The following is a 25,000-nucleotide window of genomic DNA, read 5'->3' as shown; positions in this document are numbered from 1 at the left end:
TAGGTTGTTGCTGGATTTGGCCAGGTTAAGTGGCATAAAAGATAAATTGAAGGGGACCAACAAGGTCATTGTTCAGGAACAAAAGCTTGGACTTGGGATAGACAGTGAATCAGGGTTAAGTGTTCATATCATTTTATTCTGGCAAGCTTTCTCATAAAATTATAGGCTAAGGTGACATAGATAATGAGGTCACTTGATCTCAGAGTGGGCATCTCAACAATCATCTGCTTCATGAAGTTTCCATCATTTGAGGCAGGAATGTCACAAGTATTTAACCAGAAACATAGAATGTTATCCTTTAGATTTGGGAAGGCGTCCTTGATTCAAAAAGCTTTTTCAAGTGTCTGAATAGCCCAAATTTAAGGATGCTCAGTTCTGAGGTTCCCACTGTGTAGTTCCTATCTGAAATATACTGAAATCTGTTTATAATAAATACAGGTGTAATGAAAATCATCTTTATAATAAAGTAAAATTAAAGCCTCTGACTGTTCAGTGCTATGCAGTGAGTTTAATGGTGTTACTTTGCAGAGGGCTTTCTCTCTGGAATGTAATAAAGGGCCAGGAAGTTCCCCTAAACTGAAGAGCTGATAAACACCCCATCCACTCCTACAGTCATGAGATGAAAGTGAAACCACTGGCAAAGTTCCCAGCAGCTCTGTGATAAAGTAAATAAGCCTTTACTGCTACTCTTTTTTTATTTCAAAAGTGAAAAGGCAAGCTTGCTGGTGTTTCTGTGACGAGTAGAATGAAAAGGAGCCATTGCACGTCTTTCTGAATTGAGAAAGTCCTGCTGGTAGTAAAGCCATCTATGAAGGTAAAAACCTTGGGGGAGAAAGACCCTAACCTTTCTCCCCCCCTCCAAGAAAAACCTAACAGAGCTGAAGCTACAAGACCGTTTATTATTAATACATATGAGCTGTACTTACAAACTGTAATTGGATACAGGGAGTGGAGCCTTCTCTAATGCTTTTGATGGTAGATAACTGCCTGCATTAGAAATTCCAGATAAATGGCTTGGCTTGGAAGAAGAGATATTCAAAGAAAGCCCAGGAGTTGGGCCAAAATGTTTCTGGCCTGGGATTGGGAGTTCTTGCTGCAGGAAAACTTCGGGCCTGGTCTTGTGGTAGAGTTCCCTTAAATGTCTTTCTGGGGAAGAAGGTAATAATACCATGTTCCAGGGGAGCCCATTGCAGCACTGGATCAGTTGCATCAAGGGGGCTCCAGATGGTTCCTCAAGAAGGCTTTCCCAATGCAAGGGTAGAAGTGGGAGATAAGTAGGAGTGGGTGTTTGAAGCTTGTAGTTGCTATTGGCAGGACAAACATATGTCCTCTTCCACCCTTCTTCCCTTGACACGCAGTTGCAACAGCCTTGTTTCTGGGATATGTTGGGTTTGCTGCAAATGTATATAGGACTTTTGGTTTCTGATGTGCCAGTATACCAAGTCATTACAAGCATCTGAACCATGCTGGTTCTGGAACCTGGGAACAGATTGCCCAGAGATGTTGTGGATGCCCCATCCCTGGATGTCTTCAAGGCCAGGCTGGATGTGGCTTTGAGCAACCTGGTCTAGTGCAAGGTGTCCCTGCCCATGACAGGGGGGTTGGAACTAGATGATCCTTAAGGTCCCTTCCAACCCTAACCATTCGATGATTCTATGCTCCTGGACAAGACAAACTGAATACTGTCACATCGCTGTTGAAGTAACTACCCTGAGGAAAGTATGTGTAACATACACACATACTACTTATGGAAATACCAAATTGGCTGAAAATGTTATGTGAATACAGTGCTCTGCAGATGCTTTCTAGTATCTGTCCATACCATTAGGACATGGCTTGGATTCTGCCTAACTTTGCTGAGGTAGTAAAATAGTTTGTCTTTCAAAAAGAGAGGTGGGGAGGGGGAAAGACATTATAGGAATTACTAGTGCTTGAATTATGTGTTATCTTTGTTATAAGCTTTAAGAAGCTTATTAAGTGTAGCAGACAGTGATGTGGTAGATGATGTGGGATCAAATACACTCTAACTGGTTTGCAAGAAATAACCATGGTGTGATTATTTTTTTTATATAATCAGACAGCAACCATTTATTTTAAATGCTTAGCCCATATAATATATACAACATTATTATGTAGTTATATATGACACAAGTTGGGTTGTGGAGTTTTATGCCACTAGTGTTTAACGTCCTTTTTAATAAGTGAAGCTGATGTCCCAATGGAAGTTCAATTCCTTCCACTGTTTTTTAAATTGTTACTAATTATAAATACATATTTGAAACACAGCAAATCAAAGTTTAACTAGAGTAAAACCTGGACCATCCACATAAGGTATGTAAAAAGGGTGTACAGATAAGCAGATTTGCTAATGCCTCCAATATTAATGATATAGGTACACCCAGCCTCTCAATATTGGTTTAGGAATATGTTTTCAGTTGCAAAAGTAAGACCCTTCATCTTGTTAAAGAAATGGTGAGAGAATACTTAACCTAGTCTTGGTTAAGGAAAGTAGGAGGGCAGATCTCTCTTCCTACTCTAGAAGGTGTTGAGACATCTTGGTTCAGCAAAGGTGCAGCACAAGCTATTTGCACTGTAGGATATTGAATGAGAGAGAGAGAGAAAACAGATATTAATACTTCTTTGTACCTGGAAAATCATGGGAGAGAAAACGCTTTTGAGGCCCTCAGTTTTTTGGGATAGAAGAAAAGATGGTGCTGAACACAAAATGTCCTCTTTTCACAGCTCATGAATCCCTCTTGATTGCTGCAGATTATATGTATCTATGCTCACCAGGATTACAGTAACCAAATCTAAGTGTACTTGTGTGGGATAGTGCTGGTCCAGAAGTATTATGGGTGTTGTGCCTTCCTTAATTTTTGTTCTTTGCTGCTTTGTTTTTGTGGTATTAGACTCTTCTGAGGAAATTCTTCCCAGAGAGGGTGGTGAGGCACTGGAGCAGGTTGCCCAGAGAAGCTGTGGATGCCCCATCCCTGGAAATGTTCAAGGCCAGGCTGGATGAGGCTTTGAGCAACCTGGTCTAGTGGAAGGTGTCCCTGCCCATGGCAGGGGAGTTGGAAGTAGATGGTCTTTAAGGTCCCTTCCAACCCAAACCATTCTATGGTTTTACGAAGCTTGCTTTAGACACCTTTCTTTTCATCACCAATTTAATATAATAGTAATTAGTTTTCTTATTAGTGTATTTCTAGTTATAATATATATTATATAATTTCCAATTAGTGAATTCCATGTCCATAACACTGGGTTTTGGGTTTTATGCATTGTGGTTGAGTAAATATAACATGATCACTTTGCCATATGTAAGTCCCCTCCCTATTTAGTGAGGGTCTATTTTTTACTGTATTTCTTCCCTTGAACGTGTCTCCACTGATGGCTGCATCATGGCTTCTAAAAGCAGGGGCAAAAAAAACTTACAAATGGCAGTTGTTAGTTTGCAGGCTTACACCAGCTTCCTACTAAGGGGATGGCAGGGTCAAGGGCAGAGCGAACTCCTGTGCTGGAGTTGAGAAGCACAGCCAGAAAGCATCGGCAGAATCAAAAGTCTTCACACATACGCGTGGTGCTATCGCTGCCCAGCCTTTTCCTCTCCCTGTTCTGTCATTTTCTTTCTTTGGGATTTTACTTTGGCCTTTGCAGTCTAGCCTTCCTGTTCTATTTCATACTAAGGTGTTTGGTAAGAGAGGTGTAAACCTTGTTGTGAAACAAGCAAAGCAACCAAAACCATGGCAATGTGCACTGGAGCAGCTTCTTCTGTGTTCAGCAGCTCACTGAAAACATGTAACACTGTTTGTTGTTGGTCTGATTTTTATATCCATATAAAATGTTGGGGTTTATATCCATGCTCCTGCACAGGAGAGTAACCTCAGGCATCGGGAGGACAGTATTACTATGATGAATAACGAAAACCTCCTTTGTTTATAATTAGGCATTGATTCCTCCCTTATTCTTCTGCATGAATTGATATACCATACTGTCCTCTGTTTGCAAACTCGTATTGGGGATAGTATTTTCTTCTTACAGTTGCTCTTTGAAACTGTGCCCTCATTTCTGTCCTTCCTGAAGATACTTTGCAGCAGCAGAATGTATTTAAGTCCTGGCATTTCAGAATGAACAGCAGCGCTCAGAGCAGGGCTGTGTTGGTGCAGAGGGGCAGGAAAGGTGGAAGTAGCCTCTGTGCTATAAACTCCCGTGACTATGGGTGTGGGATGTGCAAAGACTGATCACTTGGAAAGGAGGTGAGAACTGTGGCTGTTCTCAGAAAAACAGAGCAGGCTTCCAGGCTGAACCACTGCAAATGATCCCTTTAACTCTTCATTTGGATCATGTATCTAACCCTGCTCACCTTTTTCCTTTAAGAAATATAAGTACACCCACCCCTATCCCCCATATGAGCCTATCTGCCGGACAAGGAATGTAGATAAATAATAGCAATTATCCACCTTGGTGCATTATTCTGACTTAGCCTGTGACTTTTCCTTGGATCAGATTGAGTTGGATGACTTGATGGCAGCAGACAACAAAAGAATAAACAGTTGCTTTGTGGAGTAAGTCATTTAGATGACTGACAGAATGTATGTATCATTGAGTTCATAGATTAAGAAAGGAAAAATCAGTGGTTTTGAGACACTATAAATGTATTTTTATAAACACAAAGTATATTTATATGAATTATGTACTGTTTCTGTATTTATTTGTTTTTCTTTGTAGCAGAACAAATGCATGGTTTTCCTGTAAATCTAAAAGTGGTATTTTTCTTCTTCACTATATAATACTTGATCTGAGTAGCAGGGGGTCTTATGAACCATTTTGAGTCAATGTTAATTTTATAAATTGCATTCCCTTTTCCACAATTCCCATGAAAAAGGTATTCAGCTAGATGAACACTCTTGGAAAAATTTAATAGGGCCCTTGAAATCTGTTTGAATTCAGCTTCTTTAAAAAAAAAATCTCTTTCTAATAGAAGCTGTGAAAGTATCAGATTCTTATGCCTTAGAGGCAGTTTTTCTTCCATACATAATGGTGAAACTCCACTGTTGCAATATATGGGTGTTTAAAATACTCTCTTTGTTAAATTGAAGCTCCTGTTTAGAAGTATGTGAGTTGGGCTCCTTTAGTTTGTTTTGTGTAACTTTTATTGTTATTATTGATCAGTATTTATATGATTTTCATAGCACTTTGTTGGTTTGTTTGTTGTTGTTTTTTTTTTCCCCCCAGTCTTTTCCTGGCCCAAGTCTTGAAAGTGAAGATTTTAACATACCTCCTATAACTCCTCCATCATTGCCTGACCACTCCCTGGTGCACTTGAATGAGATAGAGTCTGGGTACCACTCTCTCTGTCATCCCATGAACCACAATGGCCTCCTCCCATTCCACCCACAAAACATGGATCTACCTGAAATTACAGTTTCCAACATGCTTGGCCAAGATGGGACACTGCTTTCCAATTCCCTCTCTGTGGTAAGCCTTTTTAGTCTTTCCCTTATGTTCTGCTTTAAGTTGCGAAATCATGGAAATAACAGACCTGTTTGAAATCCTCTGAGGGGCCAACTCCTGCACCACTGAAGTCATGGAGCGAGCTGGCCTTACTCTGGGTTTTATATCATACTCCCTAGGTCTAATCCTCCCCACACCAGCAGCAGCAAGCGTTTTACAGCCACGTTCCTCAAAGCCAAGATGTTACCATGAGTAGAATTAATCCCGCTTTACATGTATGTAAATAATGACAAAAGGCGGCTCAAGGCTTTGACTTCCGCTGGAGCAGGGTTTGGGTCCAGATGGCTGCTGTTCTGTGTTTGTCTGATGAGGCTCTTCCCATTCTCATTTGCATGTGCTGAGAGATGTACAAAAATTTAATATCTCCTTTCTTGTTTACCGCACGTTTGGAAAACAGCAAATGTTATTTCTGATTCTAGGCCAAATCTTATAGCCTTTTTACAGTTCCCAGTCCTTAGCCAGCCAGAATCCAATTGAAATGACTGGACGATTTGCTTATGAAGTCTGTCAGATACTCATTATGGTCGTAATCTTGGGAAGCCTGATATTATAAATCACTTCTTTGAATGTTAAATTGCTTGCAACAACTGCAGACCTACTTCACATGTTACATTTTCAAGTGGGCTCTGCAAATAATTAGTATACTTCTTGCATAGCAGCTCCACACAAGGTTATTTCACGTCAGTGTATAATTCTAAGCCAAAGAGTTAAAAATCCTGTGGAAGAGGATCGGGCCTGGCATTCATTGTGTGGGTTCACTGGAATTCAGGCACTCTGCTAGATGGTCTGCCCGGGAACTGCAGATCCGGACAAACAAAATTAAGGATCTGCCATTCCTAGAGATCCAGGGTCTGGGCTTCTCACTGGAGGATCAGATACTTAGGGCCCTGTGTCCTAGCTGGGAGGCTCTGCGCTTAGGGACTGAGGCTGTTTAGGCTTCCAGCTTGCTAGCTCCGCATCACATTACCTAAAAAACCCCAAATCAGTCCTGGGAGCTGAGGCAGCATATAGAGGTTTAGGAGCTGAGGGATCTAGGCTTAGCTCCCCATCAGCCCTTCAGACTAACAGTCCTAGAGCCAGAGGCCATGGTGGCTGGAAAACAGTTTATAACAAAAATCTGCCTTGTCACGGGACTTCATTGCAACTTAATTAAAATAAAGCTGCCTTGATTTAGAGGAGCTCTACATTCCCTCTGAGGATGTCCAACAAGCCCTGTACTGCAGGGGGGCTAGTCCTAGCTTCTTATGTGCTGCTTAGTTGTTACTGATTTACTGGGATGTTGCACTCTTTGTGTTTGAGGTCAGAATTTGACCCCCGGGTTATGTTCAGTAATGGAAAGAGGGGGGCAGAGACAGATTTTTATAGAGAAATATAAATATACTTCATGGAAATATTTTGAATTTTGCTTGCATTTCTACAAAGCTGATGGTGTGCATCAAAGAGCATGAGCTGACTCTTATGTGGGGTTCTGAGAATCAGAGCTATGAAAGGACTTGAAAAGTAAGACAGATGCTTGCCGCTCCAGTCCGGACAAGCAGTATTTCATTGAACTGACCTCTTTCGAGCCATGTCTATGGCTCAAAACTATGCATTCTTTTAAGCTGTGATGTTCCACATTAACCTCTTGCAACAAGCTCTGAACAAAGGGCCTTGAGAGTTTGTAGATCATTGCAGTGACTTACTGCATCGAGGGCAAATACAAAAAAAGCCGAATAATATAACTAGGCAATTTTGCTATTGGGACTTAGTGAAGATCAGAAAAAAGGAAAATCAGATGTCAAGAAAATATGCGCTAATTTTTAACAGTCATTCCTGAGGATTCATTCAACAAAGCATGATCCGTGAAGCATCATGGGCTAAGTCAACTGTTATCCCTAACTTGCATGCCCTGTGCACACAAGAGGGCCTCTTAACTAGCAATAGTTTTAACTCAAGCTGGCTTATCTGTCAAGGGGATTAAGCAACATCTCATGTTGGTACAACTGTTAGGATGTTAACACCATGATTTTGTACAGCTCAAACACTATTTGGCAGTATAGTTCCTCTGATTTGAATTTGATAACTTGAGAGAAATTAACTTGAGGGAGATCGTTTAACTTAATTCTTCGGTGAATTCAGTGACTTCTTCGGTGAATAGAATGGCGCCATTGTCCTTCTGGCTTTCTATTGATGAAGAAAGAGAGGATTTTGCAGAGTTAGCATTCTTTACTTAGCTTTGAAGCTCTTCTTTATAACACAGAACCTTTTACTTTTTTTCTTCAGTATGACTCTTTTCTCTTGCTATTACTCATGTCTAAGTTTCCTTTTTACTATCTCATCAAACTCTGATCCATTTAACAAGTGCTTGCCTAAATCACTTTTATATTGCCTCACACAGAATATAGTGTATAAGTTTCTCCAATCTGTGTGAACGCTTGGTGCCATATAATTTCTGGTATATCAACTATTGTTGAGTGTATTTGGAATCCATGTTTCTCGCTTCTTTTTTCAGGGCACTAGCGAGTATTTTTAGAAAAATTATTCTTAGAAATGAATCTGTTGGCTGTTCACTATCCCTTATTAATTTCATGTCTTCAGCAAATTTTACTTATACTGAGGCAAATTCAGCTGCAGTGCAATGAGCCTCTGATTGAATTTGGTCTAACTTTTTTTTTTCTTCCTTTCAACATCCTTCCTTTTAGCCAGTTTTTAACCTATGTCAGTATTTTAGCAATAATACCTTTTTGTCTGTGGTAGAGCTAGTGAGTGGTTTTCAGTTGGTGTTTTTACAGACAAAGCATTAATTAATGCTAGCTAGAGGAGAGAAAGGGAACACAGTGAGCTCAGAAACAAAGTAGGAAAATAGTTTGTACATTCAGTATAGCATTTTTTTTTCATCTCAACTATTAGGTGTTTTCAGATGAGGATTTCTGTGATTTTGGACAGATTGAAAATTGAGGATGTAACCCTCCTAAAATCCCTTCAAAACTTCCCCCATTGGAACTCCTGGTTTCATACCATGCAGCACTTCCTCCAAGCTGCAGATGAAATCCCTTTGAGTAAGGATTGTAGGATTTGCCCCAAGCTCTGTAAGAATTCTCCTCTGTGGAAGTGCTTAAACACACACAATAAGAGCCTACTACCAGCTCAGTGAATTCTTATTAGGGATCAACTTCTTATAGGTTTTTTACACTGTGGGAATTCTTTCTGAAAAATACTGCAATACTGGGAGATGAAAATTTCCTATTGCCATTTACTCTGTCTGATACTTAAATTTGGAATTAGCCGCCTTTGAAATTTTTTTGATTGATTGGACTTCCTATTTCACCACCACTACCTTAAAAAAAAAATCACTAAAATTTCTCTTTCTCATTATTCTGCTGTCAGTTCATCTATTGGCATCTATGTCTATGTATTTCTGTTCTTTGCTTAGGTGACATACAGGCATATACACACACGTGCATGCACACTAATTTATGCCGAGCTGTCACATACAGATTTCTTTAGATGCTCATTATGTCTGGATATTAGAGGTTCAGAATTTGTGCAGTGTGGCTCACAGTGGTATGAATTCACAGTCCAGCTCCAGCATGGTTGGCCGTGTCTGGGAGCTCTCTAAAGTTCTCCTTCAAAATGGGCATGACTTTTATTCCTGCTTCTTCAGTGGATCCAATTGGATGTAGATAGAGCTGTTTAATGAAGATGTACTGATGGTCCCACAGTCATGTTTGTTTCCATATGACGGAACGGGGCGGTTGAAGGTAGCCTTGTGTAGGTTTGGTTCAGTTCCAGCTGGGGCTTGACCTGCCATCACGTCTCTGTTTGCATGAATATTCCTGAATTATTCCAAGGACTGAAAGAAATACCCTTCTAGCATTTACCAACAAATGCATGTACATACCATCCCTATGATAGAATGTGTGTTTATCTGTAAAAATGCTTTTGGATATGTTCTATAAAATGAGTTTTACTGTATGTTCATTTCATCAACAAAATTATAGACATTTCAGCTTCTTCAGTGTATCCTACAGATGATTGCTTTTTTTCCCCCAAGAAACCAGGGTTAAAAATCACAGTGATGTTTTTACATAAAGGAAAAAAAAGCCTTTTTTTGGAATGCTTTCATTTATAATCTTGTGCTGATCTTTTTGAAAATGTGGCTTCTGATGGTATACTATAGAAAATTTACAAGAAAGAAATAAAAGAGATTTTAGTTTCTTGAAATGCTTCAAATTTCTGGGTTTGAAGTTTAAAGTAGAAAAGATGTTAAAAGGCAATAAAATCAGAGGATTTATTTCCCCAGTGCTCTACTTTTGCTGGCAACAAAAGGCAGCATAATGTATATACTTAGGTTTATTGTCATTTTTAGTATACAGTCAAGGCACACTTTGAATTCAAAGGCTACTGTACAACTGTTTTGACAACCACCACATCAGTAGGTAATGTGCAGGACATATGAAACTGAAGCAAAAATGTTTCTTTAGGTCTATAGGGAGTGCAGTACATCAATGAATTTAGATATATTAGAGCAGCATGAATTTCTAATATGTTGCTCTTATGGAAAAGACCACTGGCATATTGAATAATGCTGCTTTCAAAGCAGAGCAGAAAATGTGATTACAGACAATTTCATTGCTGTTTTTAAAATAAATATTTTCAAAATCTTGAGGTATTTTATTTCATGTAATGCATAAAATATGTAACAGTGGACTAGAGCTAAATATCTTCTAGGACACTGAAGAGTAGATGATGTCAGCTATAATTATTCAGATGTGGAATAATAGAAGCATTTGTTTAAAATAAAATGCATGTCAAAAAATCCCATGTCCTTATATAAAAAAAGCAATAAAACCCCCATTTTTGCACACTCTGACAGAAGAATAGAGGCAATGAATAATTATTTAACATTATACCCCAATTCATCAAAGCCCGAACAATTACATTATATTTTTTTAATGAATTATATTTTTACGTATGCAGCCCATGAGGGAGTAGTATCTTAGACGAAACATGGCACTGTATAACAGGGAAGAAAGCAGACAGCTACTTTCTTTTAAATTTTTCATCTGAGGTAGAATGAAGCAAGTATTTCTTACAGTACATTTGCTAATAAATCCAATGCAAGAGATTGTTGTTGTAGTTGGGATGTATTTAAGAGATTTTGTTTTACCAGGTTTATACATATTAGTTTAAATTCAGTATTCATGACTCATCTTGAGGCTGACCTATACAGTTGACTTTTTTTTGACACCTTGAAACATTAGTGCAAACTATTGAGTCAAACAGAAATTTTTTATTTCTGATGAACAAGATGAATAACTTCAATAACTAAACAAAAGTTTTGCCCTTCCTAACTTAAGCATTGAGATTTGAATCATGCTTGGATACTTTTTTCTAGCTTGTATTGCATACCAGTGGTAAAAAATACTTTTAATCTCCTGTGAATACTTCACATTTGTGCCTCATTACTGAGCTCTAGTCTTCAGTTTACATCAAAATTTACTGTTGTGCTACATAGACCTGCTGCTACCCCAGATTTTATTGCAGTGAGTTATTGCTATCAGAACCACCAAATCATAAAGCTAAGGCCATGGAACATCTTGTGTCAAAGGTTTTTGGTTTGGGTTTTTGTTTGGTTTTTTTTTTTTTCTCTTATTAAGCAACTTTGAATTCATGCAGGATATCTTTCTTTTCCTTTTTTAAAAAAATATAAAACCCAACATACTTTACAAGCTGGATTTTCTCACTCAAATAAGCCTTGTGTGGCAAAAGGTTATAATAGTTAGTGTATCTTTTGTCAAACAACCTAACTAAAGGGATACAAAGCCAAATCTTCAACTGATGTCAGTCAGCATAACTTTATTGTCTTCAGTAACATTATGATGATTTATTTCATCAAGGGCTCTGGGACAACATGTTTATCTTTCCTTACTTCTGATGTCTGCTCCACTTCTTTGTCATCAGAAAGAAAACACAGGGAAGATGTGTAGGGGAGCTGATTAAGATGTTAACTTGATCAAGGTTTTATGAATACCTGCATATTGCATATCTGCTAGTAGAAGTCTTTTCACCATGCTACAGAAAAAGCATTAAAACATCCAATATCCAGAAATTATAGACATATAAAATCAGACTGGAAACAAAGCATGCGTTTTTAACAGTGGTAGAGGTTTACCATTTAGATAATGCACTATGGGAGGTGGTTGGTTCTCTGTAACTGAGGATTGAAATCAAGATGGGGCATCTCACAAAAAGATGTGATCTACCTGGGACTGGTCTGATGGCTCCCCCCACTACAGCAAGGAGACCAGAATCTTCCCATGGGTCACATTCTCCCTCAGGGTCTCTTGGCAGTAAACATTAGTCCATGCATTCATGGTAGGGGGAACATTGCTGGTAGCACCTCGACATGTTTTCCCTCTCAAGAGAACATCAGCAGAGTTGAAGAAAGCACCCTGTGTGTGCAGGCCATTGATGGACCCCACCTTCTTGAGGTCAACTAGGACTAGATTTGCTGTGAAAATATTTGTGGCTATTGTTTTTCATGAAGTTACATTTTTTTCTTGTCTTAAAGTATCTGGTAAAGCTATACTTTGTGTCTAAGTACTAAGAACTTACCTTAAAGATAGAGCAAATAAATATTTACTCATTACTGTTGGGAAATATTTGTACACAAATGACCAGAACTCTTTTTAGAATAATTCCAGGTCTCAGTTTTAAAATTGCCAGTGAAGCTGTTGATTTACTGACAACTGGGGAAATTCAGCATTCTGTTTATTTGAGTGTGGTTGTTGAGACTCCATGTGGCTCAGGTATTTCACAAATAGGGTAGGAAAACATCTTCAGTATTTCAAGAATAAATAACGAGGTGGCATATTTAATTTTTGAAAACAGCCTTCAGTAGAAAATGCATTGATGACCTCATAGACTGATAGGAATTTATTTGCTACATAAAAAAGAAAAAAAAATAATAGTAGTGGTATTAATTATTGTTTCTTAGACTTTAACCAGATAGGCACAGGCTAAAACATGATGAATGTGGCATGGAGAGAAAGCTTTCAGTTGCGGGTTGTAGATTATACAACACCTCACATGTGAAGTACTCACAGGAGTGATTAATGTATAAGCAGCATTGTAGCTGCAAGTGTCAAACAAAACAGATAATAGAGTATGCAAATAGAGAAAACATAACTCTCAGAAAATGTCAGAAATTCAGAGGTTTCAGCAGCAGAGATTGTTGACTTTAATCTGCTGCTTTTAACATCACATGTAGTTGTCGAGAACAGCAAGATAATGAAATGTTTCTGAAGACTCAGTCTTTGGCAAAAAAAATCTTAGTGATCTCAAGGCCTTTAGGTGGAATAGAAGTGAAATGTCTTTTTCAAAAACTGTGAAGATGCATTTGGGAAGACAAAAAGGCAGGAGAAGCCCACAGTGCAGATGAAAGGGAGAGTTTTGTGCATCAGTGGAGTAGCCTCTCCTTCCACCTGCTTCATTATTTAAATGCATGCATTTGCATTCCTTGAAACTCAAAAGCAATTGAGTTTCTGAGGAAATTGAGGGCTGAGAACCCTTCATGGGTTTGTACTGCATTCATCATCTCAGCCCATCTCGTTCAGGGAGTAGAAAGATACCTTCTCTGAGTGAAACCAGGCCCACTATGCCGGTGTCACCTGCTAGAACAGGGTATGAGTTCTCCTCATCTAGGCTTGCCTATGTAGAGTCATAGATATTTCACAAAATTTTTAATTCACTCTGGGAGGAAAAACTGCATCCTTGGCTTCCTTGATTTGTCTGAGTTGAGGGTATTTAAGAGGTTCATTTAATACTCTCAGGGGTTTTTTAATCTGTTTTATTGGTTTTACAGTACTTTAGGTATCATTGTTTGAGTTTTCCGCTGACTTTTTTCATCAGGAAGGGAAGAAAAAATTCAACTTGGCAGTGGTTTGTGATTTGGAAAAATAATCATCAGTAAAAAAATAACTCATGTCTTATGTTTATCCCTGGTTCTTTCTCAAGGCAATTAAGAAATGCTTAAAGTGTAAGGATGTCTAGTCCTCCCCTGGAACTTTCAATATCATAAAGATTCATTTTAGATTGATGTCTGTCTCTCTGTTTCTTCCACCCTTCATTTATACCGTCTGTACAGGTGCATTATGTAAATGCCTGTTCTCATGTTGGAATTCCCTGGGAACAGCATATAAATCCTTAACCTTCATTGCTAGTGCAGCGCTGTACCTCAGCCCCATGTAGGCAACTTAGGATCCCTGTAGCTTCACTCACACACCTTTGAACTGCATTTATGGCATGTTGTACATGCTGCTGCCTCCATATTTGGATAACAAAGATAGGAAAATGAATGTTCTTAATCCATTTTTCTGTGCATATCATGGATGGATACAGTTACAAAAAAGGACTAAAAGTATGTAGTGGCAGCAAGAAGCCTTATGGATTGAGGAACTCACCCCTGAGGGATGCTTGTGCGTATCTTGCAGTTGCAAAACCCAGAAAAATGATCCCTTTCCATCTGTGTGAACAAAGGCATTACAGTTTACCTGACATATGATCAGTGAATACCCCACATTCCTATTTCAACCAACCTGCAGGGAAGGAGAGGAGATGATACAGGTAGTGATGTGGCACTATGCTTGCCTGACCTGAAGATGATGCAGAGTGAAGTGCTCAGGGTACATACATACATGCATGGATACTTACATTCATATATATGTGTGTATGTGTATACGTGTACGTATCACGCTGTTAATCACTGAAGCCCTCTGTTGGAAAGGGAACGTAAAAGACAGGATGTAGCATCTGCAACGTCCCCCTTCTCTCCAAATTGTGGATCCACATTGTATGTTAGAGTCATAGAATCATAGAATGGTTTGGGTTGGAAGGGACCTTAAAGACCATCTAGTTCCAACCCCCCTGCCATGGGCAGGGACACCTTCCACTAGACCAGGTTGCTCAAAGCCTCATCCAGCCTGGCCTTGAATAATTCCAGGGATGGGGCAGCCACAGCTTCTCTGGGCAACCTGTTCCAGTGCCTCACCAGCCTCTCCATGAAGAATTTCTTCCTGATAATCCAGTCTCATGTTAAACAAGAGTCTGAAGCCAGAGCAAAATTATTGAAGTAGATCTGACAGTTTTAATCAATGTGCTGCACATTTTTACGTCATAGACAATTTTAACCAAATCTCTGGATTATGAGTGAGGTAGCAGTGCCTGACAGTTAGGAACTTTATATAGTAGATACCATTGCTGTTTGAGTTAATAAAACAAGTAAACTTGTTGCTAAAGTGCGATATAACTTACCTAATGGATGACAAGATGAGGTTACTCCCTAACCCATCTTCAAAGATCTACTTCCTGACAGTGTGGTGATATTGAGATACAAGTTTCTTCCCTTCATCCTTAGAAAAGTTATATTAACTGAAAAAATGGTTGAAATTAGATGTTCTGTTCTTTTAGCAATAAGAAGTCCTGTGCATGGAGGATTTACAGGATCATGTCCTTGATGAGAATGCAACACCTTTTTTTATATTCAGAGATGGGACTTCCTTCTAATACACTTTAAGATTACCTTCATTCACACATAAAGAATTTCAGAGATTAACTCAGTAACTAAGCTTCAGTTTCCTACACATGCCCTAATACTCAAGTGTGGGATCTCAGTTTAATGAATTTTATTACACTCCCCTTTCTTATGAAGTAGCATAAAAAGTGTTTAGTGCAATAGGCTTAGTGCTGATCTGGATATTAAGTGCGGCTTAAGTTGCCTGACAGAAGTATACAGTATAAAATAACCACTGGAAAAACTTTTAAAGGTTATTTTTTTCTAGAAAAAATAAACCACAGCATTTGAAAAAATAATGCTAGCAGCGTTCTGTTATTCTGCAGCTCCTTTCTTGTGTCTTGAAGTGCTTTGTAGTCACTAATTAGCCAAGAAGATAATATGCTAATAACAGTACACATAGGTATTTGCAGTATCAGTCCCTCATCTCTGTCAGGTACTATATTGTAGAATAGAAAGACATTTACTTTATTAAAAACCCAATAAAATGTAATTCACAACATACAAATACAGATGAGTCCCAAGCTGAAAAGGGCTAAAAGAGACAGATCTTGAGGGAGAGGAAGAAGATGACTCTACATTGTGGGATCCATAATGAGAGTATTACCAGGAGCTGATTTCACGTCTGATGACCAGTAACACAAGGGTGGGCAGCAGTGTGGTGAGAGACAACTTTCAATATTAGAATGAACAGAAGTCCACAAATGTAATAAAGGCAGGCATTAACTGCCATGTGTTACACATGTAATATAAAGCTATTACGGTGGCTGCATGTAATGATAGCTGAGACCTTTAAGCTATCACGCAACCTGGAAGTGATACAACAGCCTTATTTAACAGCCATGGAAAAGATGTGAGGGTTGTTTCGCCTGCTCTTGGACTGCCATCAGCTCTAGGGACAAGTGAAGTTCTTGTTTAAGCAGAGCATTGGATGCTCCACTGCCCCAGACTCCCAGTCCCAGGCCGTGCGGGCCAGTTGCATAGCACACGTGTTTCTCCTCACTTGGCATCAGCTTTCGTGAATGCAGGGAGGGGAAAACACAAGAAAGGAAAGTTCTCTGCCTGGGGCTGACCTGTGTAACTTTGTGGTCAGTGTTGTTGCACTAACTTCGTCATTTGTGGCCTCTGAACTGCATTTTATGAGCTCTGTGACTGGTTGCAAGTCTCAGTGCGATGTTCCGAAATATTCTGGTCTAATGTTGATCCTGTCCAACTCTAGCAGGGGCTTTCCCAGAGTTTCAACAGAAACAGAGATAGACCTGTATCAGATGCTTTCAATTGTTCATAAATTGCGAAAATTTAGTGTTTAGATTATATTAGATTAGGGGTGTGTCAACAGAAGTGTTTGCCAATAATGATCCATACACTGCGCTCATAATTCTGAAATGGTTTGCTTTGTAACATTTGGAAAACTAGTGCAAGCTGTAACAAGACTGAAGAGAAGAAATATCTAATGTGCTGTTTTGAAACAATTTTTATTATTTTGGTTATCATATAATTATAGCAAAGCTGCACTGTCGGAAAAAGTTACATGAGTAACCTGGCTCAGTGCAGCCTTAATGTTGTGTTACTTACCAAATTACAGAAATTGGTTCAGAGGAACCCTGAGGTCCTACCCTTAATCTAGTCCACGGACGGGCTTTGAAAGGTCAGCTCCCTGAAAGCAGGGTACTCTATACGTTTGTCGTTGCTGACAGATGTTTGTCTAACCTATTTTTTAGAGACCCTCTAATGGTAACTGCACAGACTGCTCAGACAAGCTTCGGGTACAGGTCCTCAACCTTAATAATTCACCCGCTTCATTGTATGCATAAAACCCAGCAGTCAGTGAAGGTTAATACAGACCATTTAATCTTTTCAGTTGTCTTTTATTTATTTTTATTTTTAAAGTGTGCTTATATATGTGTATATTTATATTTTTTAAATGTCTATTTATCTAAGAATGAATGGTAGGTAATAGATGTTGATGGAACAGCTAGGAAATAAATAATCAGGAGGATGTATATTAACTCAGACTGTTTTGGTTCACAGCTGACTTGACCATTTAAGAAACAGTAGAAAAATAATCAGCTTTTCCCAAATCTTATTAGGATGTAATCATGATCCAGATTGTATTAGCCCATAACCTACACTGAGCAAAATAACTCTTCTTGAAGGTTCAGTCATAGTGTGTTATTTTATTAAATTGTTTATGTGCATATTTTCAATATTATATTTATTTATCATTATCCATTACTTGAAAGTTAGGCTGAAGGAATAGATGCTTATGATGCTTAAGGGATGCCACTGCAAGCAATGGGATAAAAATAAGCAATGGGTGAAGGTTGGAAAAAACCCCCTGTGATGTCATCCGAAGAGTCTGCCAGGTAGTGTTAAAGCACTGAAATGTGTACATATGGGTAGATCCTGCACTGGCTGGAAGATGGGCTGGATGATTTAATAGACCTTTCTCTGAGATCTGATTTCTATAACTGGTTGATACATATGCTAGTGTTCAGACGTTTGGACTCATTTCTTGTTTGTCTGGCAAATTGTTTCTTGTGAACGGTTATAAATTAAAATAAATAGACTTTGTAGAAGATGAGCTACATGATATACTTGGAAAGAGTTTCTCGGCTGATATTCAAGACATTAATGCCAAAGCAGAAAAAACCAATAGAGTCCTAATCCCATGGCTTTGCTTGAGTGCAGTGCTAAGAAGGTGCACTGCCATAAATAATATTTGCGTTGAATAGAGTCTTCTGTATTCTAACAATAACTTAGGATAGAAAAGATAAAACAGAGAAACAAATGTTACTTACTTAGAAGTTTTTCCTCCTGAGTTTGCAACAAAGAATTTACTGATGAAGGAGGGAGGGAGGGGGAAAGAAGGGAAAGCAAGCATTTATAAAAATGTTGATGTAGTTATAATTAGATCCGTTTTAGAACCAAAAGTTTTATGCAGAAACTGACAGAAGGATACACAATAATTATAGTTTGCTGACAAGCTGAATAGAGTTTCCTTTTTTTATCTTATGGTTTTAGGAAACTAAACTGTAAATAAATATGCAGTTTGACAGATTGTAATTGCGATCAGCAAGGCGTCTTTTCATTTAATCAGATGGTGTTATTAAAATGGGGTTACAATTAAACATTTTATAATGTGACGTAGAACTCTATTAAAATTCTCCAGCAAACAGTAATTTGCATTGATGCTTCTGCAACCCATTTCTATTTGCAGAAATGTTATTGGCTGTGACCTTCTAGTGGTTGGGTCTCAGTTTGCTATTCTCTTCCTACTTTGATAAACGATACTAAGTATCCTCTTTCTTTACTTCACACTGAAGCTTCAAATACTAATTTTGCATTCTTTTTTTATATTATATTTGACCCTTGTTAAAGCTCCAAGACATTGGCCAAAGCAGGTTGGCACCAGAGGAAGTATGGAATTACCTAAGCATACATTTTCTTAACTTTAGGAACTGTAGATTTGATGAGCTGTAAGCATGTATATGATTCATAATTAAAAGTCTCAAGAGAAACATGCCTTTTGAAAGATATAAGTAGCATTCATCATATTGCTTCACCATAGATATTATTTCAGTTTGAGATGACACAAAGCCTTGGATTTGCCCATGTTTTCTGTAGATGTGATCCCAAGTTATTCCAAGAAATGTAACAGTGTTTTTCAGGAAGACTTTGAAGCATGACTACTATGATTCCACGTCTGTTATTCTTATATGGTAGTCCGATCTTTGTTCCCATAATTTTGATAGCCTAAGTAGGAGGATATGAAGTCAGAAGTGGTTCAGTATTCTGCCTTCTTTTCCAGGATGTAGCTGCTCACTGGGATCACCATCCTCTAAGCAGCAGAAAAGAACAAGGAGAATCATTTAGGAGATAAAATTTCTGAGCCATTCTTCAGGTGCATGTAGACTCCACTAATGAAACTGTGCATAGCGAATGTTTGGAGTGAAAGGAATGAGTGATTTGCATCAGCAAATTACATTTACAAGGGTGAAAGAGTCTTTGAAAATCAGGCAGCTAAGCTACTGCTCCTTTATCTCACCCTTTTACTTCAGTGGATGCTTTTGGAGGAAACATCAGTGGTTTGAGGAAAGGCATTATTTTCCTTACTGGAAAATAATCAGATGGTGGTTATAAAACACATATTCTTGGATTTTGTCATTAGTAGAAGACAAAAGATAGAATAAGGAGGGAAGGAAAAGAGAAGAGGGGGAAAGAAAAGTCAAGTATTCTTTCTTCTGGTGAAGAGTAGAGTTGCATGAATACTTGAGAAGAAGAAAAAAATGAAATAATTTGGTTTGACATATTTATGCATTTACTTTAACTTTACATTATCCCAAATTTGGAATGTCTTAACTATTTCCTACTTTTCCTGTTACTATCATGTGTTGATTTCCCCTTGTGATGTTCAACAAGAAAATCACTTTAGAGTAGATTGCTGTGAAGTCTAACTCCGTTCTGCAGCCCCATCAGTTTCTTCTCTTCCATCTCCATGCACGTATGCAACATCTTACCCTTCTTTTTCTTCCAGACTGCTTTCCTGAGGAACAGATTTCAAAAGGTTTCTCAGAGAAAGAGGTCTTCCACCTTCATGCAATGTGATGAAAGAGGTGTATTGCCAAAATCCTCGGAAATGCAGCAGTCATGTAAAAAATAAAAGCAATTATCAAAGGAATTTTAAACCACTCCTCAACAACAGTTGGGTAGAATAAGCAATAGGGTTGAGTTTGTCCATCCTTTCCAACACCAAAACAGATAGGGCTGTAAAGGGCCTCCAATTGATGCTCCCTGCACAACGCAGGATTACTGCCCATGCAGCTTCAAGATAAGTTTGAGGTCACCAGACTCTGGTAAGGGAGTGCTGTAAGTGGTTGAGGAAGAGAGCTGAAAATATTGCTTGTCGCTTAGCATTTCCAGTGACAAACCTGGACATGTAAAGAGGAAAGTCAAGTTAAAAGGTACATAGAAAATAATGTTACAAGTTTCTCTCCAATGCCAATTGTATTCTTTCTAAAAATAAATAAAATACAAAACTGATTCTGATGTTCAAAACAAGGAAAAACTAATTTACATGTTACCTGAGTATAGCTGCATTTTTAAGAGCACATCTCCTGATATAGATAGGTGTGAAAGGAAAGATAATCAGGATCAGAAATGCATGGTGAACGCATAAAACAAATGCATCTTAAGGTTTCATAGTGCTATCCATCACTGAAAGTTTCTGAGCACTTTATCTTACCTTATAATGTCTTTACTATTTATTTGCAAAATACAAACCTAATTGTGAAATTGTATTCATGCTGGTGCCCCCTTGGCTCATGTAGGGAACTATTTCTCAAGAGGAGAAAAGGCCCTGAACAACAAGGAGGGAAACACACATAATATTCGTCATTTGCATTCACCTGAAACCTGAGGTTTGTTTTAATAATGCAGAGAGAGATGCCCGATCTAGCATACAGGTATCTGTCTGAATGTCATGTATTTTAAAAAGATGCGAGTTGCACAGGATACATGATTTCTTTATTGTGGTGTTTTTTTTGCATTTTCAATTGTGTACCATATATTCACATACCACTGTGCGTTACAATCAAGCCTGTTTGATTACTTTCAATTTATGCCATAGGATTTTGTCAGTCTTGCTAAAAATTTCAAGACATTTTACTCCAGACTCATTCTTTTTTTTTTCCCCTCAGATTTATTTACTACCTTTAGAAGTAGAAAAGTCCAATTTCAATCATGTTAGAAATAGCTCATTTTAGACAAGTACGTGCTGCTCTGCTTACAAAACATATATGAGTGGAATATGCAATTACCACAACTCAGTTTCCTGCCACAGAAACATTTCAGCATTATAGCATTACAGAAATAGAATGACATGCATAATGAAAGATTTCAAGATTCACCCAAGGCATTTATTCTCTTCACCTTAATGTTCTCAGCAGTAGCAGAGTATCCATTAAAAGGTACGATGAATTATGGTTGCCTAGCAACCGCAAGGAGCTTGTAACAGCACCAAAGAATGAAATGGCTGGTTGATAAAATGAATTTTCTCTGAGCATTAGCCTGTTGAAACTGCCTTTTCTTGTGGAACATAAAGTGCATTTATTTGTCTCATGCATTTTTTATTAGAAAATTATTTGAGTTCCAGGGACTTGAATCGTTTTGCTACAGGAGATATTTGATTTTAATGTGTTGTACTAAAATAAGTAATAAAAGACATTTTCTTCAAAGTAAAGACACCAGACAAACCTAGGTAGCTCCTTTTGAAGTCAGGAATAAAATCTTATATAGGATATGTCATTACTCATTGCTAATTAAGAGTGACATTACTTGGGACTTAAGTTTTACTTTTGAAGGAAAGTTTGGGACAGCCAATATGCAGAGATTTGGAACTGATCTCGTGGATTCACCACGAGTGAAATAAACTGACCTTCTCTCTTCCCACACGGTGTGGTAGCCATGTCTCAGAGAAGGTCAGAAGTGGTTGCACATCCCTACCTAGCATTCACTGTCTGCTTGTTTCTGTGCTAAAAATACATTCATCGTAGGCTTCTATCCAACGCTGAGGAGATGTTTAATTTTTCACTGACACTCTCCAGGCATTCAACAGCAGCCAGAGCTGGACGAGCATTTTTGGCAGAGGAAGTTTTTATTGAAAAATGCCAGAACAGTGAAACCAAAGTTGAGGCGAGGAGAATATATCAGTTGTGATTAATCTTCTATTGGCAATATTTTCTGAGAATTGGGACAGTCTGGTCAGGACATGAGACAAAGGGACATCAAAAGAGAGAGAATGAGGGACCTGCCCATTCTAGAATGTCCAGAACATCCATCTGGAGGGATGAGACCAAAGCTTAGACTTTGACGTTATTTAGAGCAAGAACTTAACTTTTTGGTTTTGTAGCCCCAAGAATGCCCAAATGATTAGTTATTATTAATCTACAATCTTTTAATCTTTCCTGTGGGACTTGTGACATAATTGTTCTTACACAATTTAATAAAGATCTTTTCAAAGGCTTCAGACTTCACTTTACTGACGAAAATAGTTCCATCGACTCCCATGTGAACACCATGGTGGGAAGTGACAAACACAGTGCTAGTAAATGGTGAATTAGTAGATCATCATCTACTGAGAGTGCCATGGGCTCTGTGTGAGTGCGGAGTCCTTGGTGCAACCTGGAGCCACTGTTGCTTTTTCTGGCAAGGCAAACAAGGTCATGTGTGTGCAGTTCGCATGGTAAGCCCGAGTGGCAGCTGAGAGGAATGACCGGGGAACCAGGAGGATGGAGAAGTCCTCCTTGGCTTGGAAGTGCTGAATTCAAACCAGAATAAGAAAGCAAATCTAAAAAATCAGGACGAGATGACTCATTTATGGGCTACCTACCCATCAGGAAAAAATCAGAGTGAGACAGCATTAAAAAAGTTGAAGGGTCTTGCAGTGAGTTGCCTTGCCATGGAAGTCTTAGACCTTTATTTCTGTGTCCAGACCAATTCTTGTGATGCTGCTGAGAGCACTGCTATTGTCTGTTATTGGTAAAGGACAGGGCTGTTGCAGTTAACATGACAGCAAACATTGGCAGCCTAACAAACCAGGTTTTAGTTAAGTTGACAACATGGCAACATTTTTTACAGAGCGCTTTTTACTGCAAATTAAATGCCCTGGGAGATACATAACTAAAGGCAATAATAACCCTTTTGGGCTAAAATATAATTCTGCTCAAGTGAAAATGAAAGAAAACTCGCATTAAGTGGTAAGATCTTGCCTCTTTAAAGTACGTGCTGATAATCAAACATTAAAAGTGAAACACTGCTCATCTTCTACAAAGGTGCAAATTAAAATTCCAGAGAGAGAGCTTGACTGATTTGTTTAACAAAGAGTTTAATACAGCAGAATCCCACTTGAACATAAAACTATTACACTCACAATAATCCTGTCTAGCTGTTGGGAGATCCAAATTAAAACTCTCACTGATATTTGCTTAAATCTCATAAATTGCACAGAATTAGAGCATATTGAAGTTGTGTATTTACTGTGATCTTACTGTCTAATAGGTTTTTAACAATTTAAAATGATGACTGAAAATACATATTTTCTTCTTAGATGATTCAAGTAGTGTATATTTTATTCCCGTATTTTAATTTAATACCCTCTTGTTTATTAACTTCCTAGTGTCAACATGACAAGGCTGTATTGAATGCAGACTAAATGTTCCATTTAAACAGATAATTTATTTTGTTATTAGTATTAAGGTGTTATGAGGAGATTATTCAGTTGAAGCTGGTGGATTAGTAATACTACTTCTCCAGAAGATATTTTCATGCTCATTTACTATGTTTCATTGTTTCCACTCATACCTATAGAAGAACAGATGTTTGGGGTTTCTTACCACTTGTGATTCCAATGATTTAGTAGCAATATTTCTTACAGTGCTCTGTTCCACTATTCAGTATTCGCTGGAGGGTTTAATTTATGGATTTTTTTTTTTGGTATGAAAATCTCAAAACTGTGGAGGCATCTGAAATTCATAGAAGTTTAGAAAAGGAATTGCAGCCCTACAGAGTATCTCAAATGACTGGCAAGTATTTTACCATTAAGGTTTGTGACCCCTGTTCTCCAAACCATCTGCAGTGGCATATTTGAGCCTTTTAGGTTGCATGGGCAAGTAAAGGTTTTTAATTTCATCCATCAGTATGATTCCCCATATTTCAGTTAGGACACATTGCAGATGTTGACTTAGAAAAGAGTATAAATCTAGGGTGATAACGTTAGGTTAAAAATGTGATAAATTACTAACCTCAGACAGTAATTTTGCCAGGTTTTGATAGTACATTAAAAATAATCATGGCATTCGTTGTGCGATCTTTCTTTTGTGGGACTGTTATAATAAAACAAGATTGTGCACACAGCCACCTAAGAAGTAATCATTATTCATGCTTTGCAGAAAGAGGTAGAGTTCCAGGTCTGCACTTCTTGCTCACAGCTACATTATATAAGGAATTAGATTAATTTAATTTATGAAAATGTACAGTTGTGCCAGCTGGAGAACATAGAGTCAATCCTGTCTGTTGTTGCCTGTCACCAAGAATTACTGAACGAGGAGCTAACCACTGTTGCAAAGCCTCAGTTGCTATAAAGGAGTGAGCAAAATTAAAGCAGTAGAGAAGGCTTATTTTATGAAATGCCCAGACATACATGGCACCAAACCAAGGCTCAAAGTATACATTTGTGTGTGAACCTAGCAGTAACCACAAAACTGTTGCAGTGGTTTGGTTGTGGCCCTCTTCCAAAAGAACTTGTTATATCACATCTAATGCATTTTTGCATGAATATAATAAAACCAGGGTGTGATTTGACCAAATGCACTGACATAACTACTGCATGCTTTTATGTGAATCTGTCAAATGCGGAGTATGTTGCGTAAGAGCACTCTATTTCTTACAGCTGCCTGAATAAATCATGTACATAAGCCTCCTCAGATACAAAGTCAATAACAAGCTGTCTGGTTACATGCACTTTTGTATGACTTCTGGTTAACTCAAAAGCCCCAAATATGATATATAGAGCTCTGGAATATGGTGTGGGTTTGAGACACTCTCTGGGGAACCTTTATCTGCATATAGGGTCTTTTTTAATATGTGACAGTTTTATATCAAGGATAATGATATTTATATAATAAGTAATCTAAATACAGTCAAACTCATCCTGAGCGAACATGGTTTATTTTGCTGAACTGTTTCATAGATCAAATTTTAGAAATCTTTTTAGGAGTTACAATAAAAAGGATATTTTTACTGTTTTCTGGCATGTAATGTATCTGTCGATTAAAGTGGAAGGCACGTCACTCTGGTTTTTCTGTTGACATATGCTACAGTCTGTTGGGAATGTCGTAGCCAAGAAAACCACCTTGTGATATTCTTTTCACATTGCAC

At 38.2% G+C, this 25,000-nt stretch overlaps 1 protein-coding gene across 1 annotated transcript in view; it reads left to right on the top strand.

Moving 5' to 3' along the window:
• The window catches only part of LOC104511000 (thymocyte selection-associated high mobility group box protein TOX), a 65,150-nt gene that overhangs the window by 11,306 nt on the left and 28,844 nt on the right, over positions 1-25,000 (top strand). Inside the window, exon 2 of the mRNA XM_010153435.1 lies at positions 5,233-5,475. Coding sequence (XP_010151737.1) covers positions 5,233-5,475 — 243 coding nt within the window. The remainder of the gene's footprint in view (positions 1-5,232; positions 5,476-25,000) is intronic.

This window comes from Eurypyga helias, unplaced genomic scaffold, assembly GCF_000690775.1.
Source record: "Eurypyga helias isolate BGI_N326 unplaced genomic scaffold, ASM69077v1 scaffold2416, whole genome shotgun sequence".
NCBI classification, from domain to species: domain Eukaryota; kingdom Metazoa; phylum Chordata; class Aves; order Eurypygiformes; family Eurypygidae; genus Eurypyga; species Eurypyga helias.
The sequence above is the reverse complement of the archived record's forward strand: the minus strand, read 5'-3'. Positions and strand labels throughout refer to the sequence as shown.